Genomic DNA, 10,969 nt, shown 5'->3' with positions numbered 1-10,969 from the left:
ATGCCAATTGATGGAAAACAAAAGGAAAAGGGACTTCAGAGAGTGAGCTTTATGCACGCGTGCCGCGCGGGACACGCACGCTTTGCTTGCATGATCGACAGTAGATAGAGGTACTAACAGTATATATATAGTTTCAAAAAAAAAATAGTGGTTGCTGCTGGTAAAAAAAATACGTTGCGATGAAGCCCCCGATCCAGTATGCATGAGCATGACGTTCTCTCCACTCACTAACTAGCTAGCTCGTGCACGTCCGCACTACGTTTTTAAATACAATAACAGCATGTATCCATTGCATGCAAATCTCTGTCAAATTAAGTTAGGTCGTCTGATCCGATCATCCAATCTACAGTGATTTGTGTGGCAAGCGCTAAAGTTGCACACATCCGATCCAAAAGCTGCTACGATATTATACCTAGTGCCATGGCAAAAATCACGCACAGGGCCGGGAGATGCATGGACGCCGATTGGCTTTCCATGCCTATAAATCACCCATGCCGCTCATACCATCTATGCACAAGCTAGCGCCCACAGCTTGCACTGGAGGAGAAGAGAAAGCGATTAGAGTGAGATAGATCAAACGCGCGTCTTGGGGGACTAGTGGCGATCGACTATGAGGTCTGCCCTCCTCTCACTATGTTTCCACTTAGCCCTAGCCATTACACTGGCTGCAAGTGTTCTTGATCTTGCTCATAGTAGGGTGATTGACGTAAAGCCACCACAACCTAGACCAATACCGCAACGTAAACCAAAACCCACACCACGACCGAACCCAAAGCCGGATCCCAAGCCTACACCACAGCCTCAACCAGAACCCGCACCACGGCCAGACCCAGAGCCGGAACCCAAGCCAATGCCACAGCCTGAACCTAAACCCACACCACAACCAGATCCAAATCCACTACCAGAACCAACACCACAGCCGGACCCAAACCCAGAACCCAAGCCGATGCCACAGCCTGAACCCATACCCACACCACAACCACTTCCAAATCCTGAACCAGAACCAACACCACAGCCGGACCCAAACCCAGAACCCAAGCCGATGCCACAGCCTGAACCCATACCCACACCACAACCACTTCCAAATCCTGAACCAGAACCAACACCACAGCCGGACCCAAACCCAGAACCCAAGCCGATGCCACAGCCTGAACCCATACCCACACCACAACCACTTCCAAATCCTGAACCAGAACCAACACCACAGCCGGACCCAAACCCAGAACCCAAACCGATGCCACAGCCTGAACCCATACCCACACCACAACCACTTCCAAATCCTGAACCAGAACCAACACCACAGCCGGACCCAAACCCAGAACCCAAGCCGATGCCACAGCCTGAACCCATACCCACACCACAACCACTTCCAAATCCTGAACCAGAACCAACACCACAGCCGGACCCAAACCCAGAACCCAAGCCAATGCCACAGCCTGAACCCATACCCACACCACAACCACTTCCAAATCTGCCACATCCTGAACCCATACCCACACCACAACCACTTCCAAATCTGCCATAGCCTGAACCCATACCCACACCACAACCACTTCCAAATCTACCACATCCTGAACCCATACCCACACCACAACCACTTCCAAATCCTGAACCAGAACCAACACCACAACCGAACCCAGAGCCAGAACCCAAGCCAATACCACAGCCTGAACCCATACCCACACCACAACCACTTCCAAATCCTGAACCAGAACCAATACCACAACCGAACCCAGAGCCAGAACCCAAGCCAAACCCACAGCCTGAACCCATACCCACACCATAACCACTTCCAAATCCTGAACCAAAACCAACACCACAGCCAGACCCAGAGCTAGAACCTAAGCCAATACCATGGCCTGAGCCCGTACCCACACCACAACCACTTTCAAATCCTAAACTAGAACCCACATCACAGCCTGATCCAAATCCTGCATCACAACCTAAACCAAAACCAGAACCAAATCTTGAGACAAGACCTAAGCCTACACTGGGACCTAAACCTTGGCCAGAGCCTCAACAAAGCCCCAAACCTTCACTTGGCCTGAAAATAACGCCAGTACCACCAAGGCCGGCACCCCATCCGATCCCTGAACCCCCACTAGAGCCTGAGCCAAAACCAAAGCTTGAGCTTGATCCAAGCCTGTAGCCTTTGCCGAAGCCAAAACCCCAACATGAACCATCCAAGCCAAAAGCCCGAGCCAAGCCCAAAACCCCAGCCTGATCCATCCAAGCCAGAGCCTCAGACAAGCCCTAAACCTACACCAGAGCCAAACCCCAAACCACAACCATCAAAGACAGAGCCACCGCCTCTTTAGCCACCAATTGACATGAGAATCGTGGAAGGAAACTAAGAAGAGGATAATGGCACCGATCCACGTGCATACAACCTAAAGCTTCGCTATGAGCAAGTAATACCTTTTGTGTAATAGTGAACTATATACACGTCGTACCACTGTGTATGAACTTATATGTGTACCCACTTGTTCTCGTGTATGTTTCCATTAGCATGGCTTCATGTATATGCTTTACTAAGTTTGTGTATCATCCGTGTTGAATAAAAGGAACAAGTCTTATATGTCTTGTTTGTGTACTTAAGCATTTGTATGAGCCAGACATCTGTTGCTGATAGCAAAAATTAACCAAACCATATTCTAGCAAATAGGTTCATAAATAAGGGGATGGATTAAAAAACCATTATCCACAAATTAAACTAGAAATTTTATACAGGGGAGCACCGGGCGTCCCCTGTGGACCGACTACGTCTTGTTCGAGCTCGAACACGGCGGCGTGCCCCACTGCCCCGGGAACGCCGAGGTGCGTCCCTGGCGGAGGTCAGGCGTAGCGTGAGCCCTCGCCGACTTTGCTGGTGACGATGAGTCCACGAGGCAGTTCAAGCATCAGTAGGTGCGCGCGGCGAGGAGGTGCCTACCTGAGCGACGGCTCCGATTGTCTAAATGACTGAAGGCAAGTCATGGGTAACTTGCGCCCCCCCCCCCCCCCGATGCCATTCATTTTCTATCCAACGGTTGATATAAGAGCACCTTTCCACCTCGCAAATCACAGCCCAGTTACGTTTCGTGGCTCAAATAAGGCCCAGCTCAGGTTAAGGAATGACCTACGCCTAACTTGTTCCTACGGCCGCTGGGAAAAATTGGCGTGATACGGACGGTGTACGGGATAATTTTGGGTGGGATTGGCGCACCGCCGCAGCAGAGCGTCCGCGCCACCGCTGCCCCAACCGCGTCCGCGTCCACGCGGTCTGCTGCTGAGCTGCGCCCGTGTCCACGCGATCTGCTGCTCTGCTTCGCCCGCGCGCGCGCTGCTGCCTGCCCAGCTTTTTCTTGAGTCTGCGCCGCCGCCGCTTTAGCTCCGGCCACATCTCAGCCGCCGACCTAGCTTTGCTCGCATCTACGACGCCGCATGCCCAGCTACGTCTACGTTCGTGCATCTGCTTCACCTTCGTCCGCTTCGGTCCGCTTCATGCTGTCGGCGTGGCTCCTCTCTCGTCGCTGGCTCGCTGCAGGCTGGTGCTGATGTTCTGGTCAGAATCCAGTTAAGATTCAATGGCACAAGCACAACCCAACAAGTAAGTTATGTTCACATTTCAAACTTGGATGATTCTTGTATTGTCTATACTCAGATGCGAGCAATGAGAATGCATCTTTTTCATGTATAGAGAGAATGTGAATCCTAGCTGGGTACCTCAAGTTGGTCAGAAATTTAGAAACTTGGATGATGCTTGGTCATTTTGGGTAAACTATGGAGGTCATGCAGGTTTTGAGGTTAGAAAAAGGTACACAAATGAAAGCAGATTTGATGAAAAGGTAACTTCACGTAGATATGTGTGTGCCAAGGAGGGTTTTTGAGCACGAGATAAGAGAGATCACATCACAAAGAATCCTCGAGCAGAAACAAGAACAGGTTGTCCGGTTTGTATGACTCTTACATTAAATCAAGTTACAGAGAATTATGAAGTGCTTGATCTAATTGTTGTGCACAATCATGTTCTTCACTTGCCACAAACCTTCCATTTGATGCTATCACAAAGAAAGATTTCAGAAGTGCAAGCTTTTGAAATTGAGGCTGCCGATGATTTAGGAATTAGGCCAAAAGCTACACATGAGTTGGCTAGTCGCCAAGTTGGAGGACCAATGAATCTCAGCTACACTTGTCGTGATAAAAAAAATTACTTGCAAGGGAGGCATCAAAGAGAGTTGGAATATGGTCAGGCAGGAAGCATGTTGAAGTATTTTCAAGACAAGATCTCTGAGAACCCTTCTTTCCACTATGCTCTACAATTAGATGTGGAAGAACATATAACTAATATTTTCTAGGCTGATGCTAAGATGATAATTGATTATGCTCACTTTGGTGATGTGGTGACTTTTGACACTACTTTTGGCACAAACAAAGAATATAGGTCTTTTGGTGTTTTTGTTGGATTCAATCAATACAGAGAGACCGTTATTTTCGGAGCTGCTCTTCTATATTGATGAAACATGTGCATCTTTTATATGGCTATTTAAAGCTTTTCTAGCTGCACACAATGGGAAACAACCTAGAGCTATATTTACTGATCAAGACACTACAATGGGAAATGCTATTAATGAGGTATTCACAGAAGCTAGGCATGGGCTGTGCACTCATCACATAATGCAAAATGCAATCAAGCACTTATGCAATAAGAAAAATGATGAAGATGAAGAATCACATGTTTTAACAGATTTTAGTGCTTGCATGTATAGCATTGAGGACAAGATAGCCTTTGAAGAAGCATTTAATATCATGAGGAATAAGGTTGACAATAAGAGAGTGTCATGGCTTGATAGCATCTACAAGTTTAAGGAAAAATGGGCTGGATGTTATATGAGGGATATTTTCACATTGGGTATGAAAAGCACATAATTAAGTGAGAGTTTCAATAGTAACTTGAAAAACTATCTGAAATCAGATTTTGACATCATTCGGTTCTTAAAATATTTTGGAAGAGCGGTGCAAGTGAAGGGGACCATGACACCTAAGAGGGGGGGTTGAATTAGGCAACTTAAAAATCTAACTCTAAATTATGGCCTCTTTTTCTAACCCTAGCAAAACCTATGCAATATATAAACTATCTAAATGTACAACTACGGTTTTGCTAGTGTGTTGCTATCTCTACCGCAAATGAAGTAATGTAAACAAAGTAAATGCGGAAGCTAAAGAGCAAGGTAGAGATATGCAAACTCCCATCGACAACTTCGGTATTTTTACTGAGGTATCGAGAAGCACGCAAGCTTCCCCCTAGTCCTCGTTGGAGCCCCTCGCAAGGGCCAAGCTTCCGGTCGGGTAACTCCGTGGATAGCCTCGGGCCTTCCCCACACGCAAGTGGGTCTCTGACGTGCCTTCTGGCAAGCCTCTCCCGGATGCTCCCCGCCATCTTCACTATTAAGCTTCCGGCCGAAACATCGCAGGCCTTGTTCCCTCCGGTACACGGTGGCGGCCACACCACAAACGCGGTTGGTGTGATGTCGCAAGACTACAAGCCCCTCCGATGTACAACAATGGTGCGCGCAAGCACCGAGTGGTAAGAGGTATGCAAACCTCACTAAACACTAGGCCTAAACCTAGAGCAAGTGCATAAGCGGTGGTCTAATCAACCTAAGCACTTCGCAAAGCACCTACGCTAATCACCTAATGAAACACTAAAATGGTGTATCAACGCCCTTGACATGTTTCCTCAGCTCCACACAACTCATTTGGCCGGTTGGAGGTTGTATTTATAAGCCTCACTGAGAAAGTAGCCGTTGGGGACGAAATCCCGCTTTTCTGCTACTGACCGGACGCTGAAATTGTCCTGATCGGACGCGTCCGGTCGTCCCGACCGTTGAACCGCGAACAACTGATCGGACACTGCCAGCGTCCGGTCACCTGCCACCGGACACGCCCGGTCGCAAGTTCACCGTTCTGGAACCTCTCTGTACTCGATCGGACGCTGTTGTCCTGCGTCCGGTCGGTTTGTCGCCAGCGTCCGGTCCAGCGTTCGGTCACTGCTGCTGTTGCTGAGCCTCTGATCGGAGCGTCCGGTCGCTTTCCTCCAGCGTCCGGTCCAGCGTCCGATCACCTTTGTGAGCTCGTTTTTTCGTGGTCTTGCGTACGGCTTGGTTCCTATCTTTATGCTTAGACTTTGCTTGATATCTTGGGTCTTCTCTTGGTCTTTCTTATGGTGTTGATCATCGGATCATCACGTCGCATTCGTCCAAGTCACGTCTTGCACCCTATTGAGCTACAAAACAAACACTTGTAAATTCATTAGTCCAATTTGGTTGTGTTGGTCATCAAACACCAAAATCCAAAAGTAAATAGGCCTAAAGTCCATTTTTCTTACAGCAAGGAAAAAGAAACAAAGAACTAGATGAAGAATTTGAAGCTAGGAAAAAGCTACCTAGAATAAGAATGATGACGCCTATGCTAGTGCAAGCAAGCAAACTTTATACCCCTCAAATATTTAAAGCATTCCAAGCTGAATATGAGAGATCCATGGCAGCATGCACAAGAGCATTGGATGAAAATAACACGTATGTTGTTTCGATTGTGAGGTCTAATGGTGATTTAAGTTCTGAACAAGAGCGCATAGTTGTTGGTGATCCTCTGGAGCAAACAGCTTCATGCAACTGTGAGCAATTTACAAGGACTAGTGTTTTGTGTGGCCATGCTTTGAAAGTTCTTGACTTGATGAATATAAATTATTGCCCATCATTACATTCTGAAGCGTTGGACAAGGGAAGCAAGGTATGGAACTGTACAGGACAACAAAGGAAGGAGCATCATTGAAAATCCAAAACTGGATGCTATGCTCCGCTACAAGTTTATGTCTCATAAATTTCTGAACTTGACATATCAAGCTGCAAGCTCAACAGAGTGTTCCGTATTGGTAGATAATGCACTTGATTGTCTTAGTAATCAACTAAAGGAGAAAATATGTGTGTCTACAAGTATTTTGTCTGATTCATACAATGTCCAGCCTAATGTTCAACAAGATAAAGATATGTTTAGTGCTGCACACTTAAAAAAAAAAAGATCCAACTAAAAAATTCAAAGCGGCAAAGAAGTTGGCTCGACAAGACTCGAAAGTTCAAAAAGAAAGTACCAAACGAATCTAATGTATGTTGCTGAAAACCCTTGCAATATCAATATATTGTAACTATTTATCACTACTAGCTAACAAACAAGTTTGGATGCTTTATGCAGCATGAAGAGAATGGTGGTGGTGAACAAACTCAAGAATCCATGGATAATGCTCATAACGACCATAATACCTTGGTCTTCACTAGCTTCACAGATTTGATAATGGTAGTTTCGATAGTACTGTAATTTTTTAAATATATAGAATTAACTATTAATTCTTCCCAATTTAACTTTTTCCTTTGTCTTTGCATGGTCGTAGCGGAATTGACTATATGTCTTATCAAGATCTTTAGGTTGCTATCACATGGAAGGATATTTTGTTCTTATGGGCTAACAGATGGCTCTTGGCGAAGATTATTTTGTTTTTAGCCATAACAATTCTATGGCTAATTATACATATATGTATACAGTATATGATGTAGTGGTGCTTTTTAGGAGAGTTTATTTTGGTTATTTGGACCATGTAAACTATTGAAAATACTTAGTAAATGCTTATTTAATTCTGCTATGGAAGTACTTATACTTAGTATTCCTGTAGTTGTCTGTCGTATAATTCCAAGTTGGGCTTGGGCTGTATTTGGGCTAGAACTGCAGCTGGCCTGTGCTATTTGGGATGAAAAAATTGGTTCTTTCATCAACCATTGGATGAGAAATGGAGGGCATCAGGCATGGGGTAAGGCAGCTGTGACTTAGCTTCAGGGCTTGTTCGGCTGACTCAAAATCTGGCTTGATCCGCTTCTTTTTTTCATCCGAATCAATATTTTTCTTTCAAAAAAATTCAGCAACTACAGTGTTTTCAGTCATGCACAGTGATTTTTTTTTTTTGGTGTCAGCCGAACGAGGCCTAAGTCAGAGAATCTGAGCCGCCTGAGCGAGCGATGGTTCGGCGGCTGCTTGCACTTGTGCTGCTGCCGGTGGTTCCTGCCGCCGCGCTGGTGGTAGTGGGAGCAGTCGAGCAGATATAACAGTTGCTCATGCAACCAACAAGTTTTTGCATGCCTCGGAAAATCAGGCGCCTTCGTTTCCTAAATAAAGAAGTCAATCCTCTCGTGTTTCACTTGGTTCTACAAGATCATGTATGGTCGCTGTAACGCTGTCAATACTCAATACCTCGCGTTGCAAAGTGCTTTGGCAGACGGTACGTAGATCGTGACATCGCATCAAAATTAACCTACTACCTTATTCCCTTGCCTGAAAGACAACATGCATCACAAAAATTGCTTATTTAACACTAGCCAGAAGATAAAGTGATACCCTATTTGGCCCAGAAAATTAAAAAAAAACGTGCAATGGATGCCAAATAATGAGGTTTTCAACTTTCAAGGCTAAACAAGCCATTATTACTCTATCTTCTAGTGCTAAATACAAGAGCGCACGCTAAATGCAGGAGCCAAAACGATTTCTTCCCGCATAGAAATGAAAGTGTTTTGATCCGTCTGTCTTACAGGCCCCACTTCTCAGTCTGGTTGGGCCTTGGGCCGAAGCAGCTGAATTAGATCGGCAAACCATTTAGTTCAGTCCTCTCGTCTCATGTCTCCTCTCTCCACTCCAACCAAACCCTCACAACGCCACCAACAACAACCCAAGCATGGTGCCACCGCCGCCGCTAGCACTGATGGAGGAGCTAAGAGCAACTCTAGCAGTTCCCCTATTTGAGTCCTCAAAACTACATTTGAGAGCCCAAAAAAAAAAAGCTTCAATAGGGTCCCTAATAGGGACCTCAAATTTGAGAGGGCTCTCAAATCCCCCTCCCGCCTCTCATTTCTATGGGTGGGCGGTGGGGGTGTTTGCTGGAGCCCCTCAAATTTTTGTTGCGGTCATTCAACTCCTCGCATGCACGCGCAAACATGTTGGTATTTCTGCATCTGACCCCACACCGCCTCCTCCTCCGTCTCCGGCAAGGCCCTTTGCCAACATGGCTCCCCCGGCATGCCCCCTCCTCCTACACCTCCACCATCCTCCTCGGCAGCTCCCTTCCCCTGGCAGCGTGCCCCTTCCCTCGGATCTCCCTCCTCACCATCACTTCCTCGATCGGTTATCTCCACGACGAGTTCTCTCCCCGGCGAGACCCCTCCCTAGCATGGCCACCACCGTCCTCCTTGGCGGCTCCCTTCCCCAGCGGCGTGCCTCTCATCCAGATCTGACGAGACATCTTCCCGATGAGCAGCTCTGCTCTACCTCTGTTCCGGTGAGGCTCGTGCTCGTCCGCTCTCCCAATGGCAAGACATCTTCTTGTGCTTTAGCGAGCTTCTTCTCTCTAGCTTCCCCGACTAGTTGTCGAGACATGGCCAAGTTAGTCAATGAGGAAGAAGATAAGAGGATGATAAAAGGGTCCCACGTGTCATTCCCTAGTAGAATGAATTCGAGAACCCTGTTTTTAGAACCATTGCTGGAGTACAGCCTAGAAAAACAAGGCCCTCAAAAGTAGAGGAGCCCTCAAATAAAAAACGGCCGTGTCCTCCTCCTTGGGGAAGGCGGGACCCTCTTCGTTTGGGACCCCATCACAGGCGAGGAGCGGAAGGTGCCCTCTCCGCGGTTTCCGCTGCAGTGCACCTTGTCGTTGACCTGGACCACAGCGGTTCTCTGTTTCTCCGCCGGCACTGCCGGCTGCAACCACCTTGATTGCCACCACGGACCTTTCATCGTAGTTGTTGTGCGCTCTGTTTTGGGGCCCGCTGGTGTAGCGGGGCCGTGTAGCGGAGATCTTATTCTGCACCTACTCATCTGATACTGCTGCCTGGAGTGAGCCAACCCGCGGTCAGGGACCTGGTTACCTCCGAGGATTCGTCGATCCTGGGATGAGGAGTGTGGTTGTGGGGAATGCGCTCTACTTTGGCATCATGAAGGAAAGGGCAGCTCTCAAGTACAACATGCAATTGCGCCAAATGTCGTGGATTCAACTACCATCTTCAGTGCCCCTTCGTCGGCAGATTCTGCTCGCAACAACGGAGGATGGTGGACTGGGGCTCGCCACTCAACACGAGTCCAAACTCTACATCTGGTCGAGGAAGGATGCTGATGAAGTAAATGCTAGATGGGAACAAAGCAGAGTCATTGAGCTTAAGATGCTGCTCCCTGTTGATGCCGCTGACTTCACCTCACCACTTAATGTGGTTGGCTCCACGGATGATCTTGGTACCATTTTCATGAGAGCGGGCAATGTGGTCTACGCAGCTGATCTGAAGAACTATAAAGGGAAGAAGGTATGCGAGGGCAAAATCAACACCATTGTTCCGTACATGAGCTTCTACACTACAGGTACAGCCATACATAGTTTTTGATTTTACAATGTTCAGGGTGCAATAGGCTCAACAATATTGTACTTATGAAGGTGCAATCTTATATCTAACTGGCTTGATCATACTTCAATATTTTTATTATGGTCAATCTTTGAAACTAATCAGATATGCCTATGAATTTATTGATCTATGATGAGCTAAGAAGGTATATCTGTAGCTGGAGTGATAATTTTAAAGTAGTTACTTGGGTGAGCTTCTACGCTTTAGATACCTTCTATGTAGCTCTAATCATGTTCATCCATAGCCCTCATCTGTCAATCGATGACGATATCAGTGCTAAACTCAGGGATGCAGTTATCTTATTGTGTTTGTGCAAGTGTTGATGCTAACTGTTGTTGATCTGAATAATGAAGTAGTGTCGTTTAGTTGGCGAGCGATAAGTGTTCATCTAGGGTAAATTTGAGTCCTCAATCAGTTGATGTTCTCAAAATTTGTAAATTTCAGTAGCACTGGAAGCATATGGTACAGGTGAAGGACCAAGTGCTGGTGGCTCAAGTGCATGA

The 10,969-nt window shown here is 46.8% G+C and overlaps 2 protein-coding genes and 1 pseudogene across 2 annotated transcripts; all 3 read left to right on the top strand.

Annotated features, from left to right (window-relative positions):
* Nucleotides 1-545: 545 nt before the first annotated feature.
* Nucleotides 546-2,179, top strand: LOC136544866 (uncharacterized). The gene has a single exon (XM_066536933.1). It carries the CDS (start codon nucleotides 611-613, stop codon nucleotides 1,523-1,525), a length of 915 nt encoding a protein of 304 aa, XP_066393030.1. The 5' UTR covers nucleotides 546-610; the 3' UTR covers nucleotides 1,526-2,179.
* A 1,387-nt stretch (nucleotides 2,180-3,566) lies between these two features.
* On the top strand, nucleotides 3,567-4,337 carry LOC136543055 (protein FAR1-RELATED SEQUENCE 5-like; annotated as a pseudogene).
* Nucleotides 4,338-6,519: 2,182 nt separating this feature from the next.
* LOC136543054 (uncharacterized) lies at nucleotides 6,520-10,969 on the top strand. Its single transcript, XM_066535621.1, has 5 exons — nucleotides 6,520-6,771; nucleotides 7,231-7,332; nucleotides 9,596-9,829; nucleotides 9,870-10,425; nucleotides 10,914-10,969. The coding sequence occupies exons 1-5, from the start codon at nucleotides 6,520-6,522 to the stop codon at nucleotides 10,967-10,969; spliced, it is 1,200 nt and encodes a 399-aa protein (XP_066391718.1).

Source organism: Miscanthus floridulus, chromosome 3 (assembly GCF_019320115.1).
Source record: "Miscanthus floridulus cultivar M001 chromosome 3, ASM1932011v1, whole genome shotgun sequence".
In the NCBI taxonomy this organism is placed as follows: Eukaryota; Viridiplantae; Streptophyta; class Magnoliopsida; order Poales; family Poaceae; genus Miscanthus; species Miscanthus floridulus.
The sequence above is the reverse complement of the archived record's forward strand: the minus strand, read 5'-3'. Positions and strand labels throughout refer to the sequence as shown.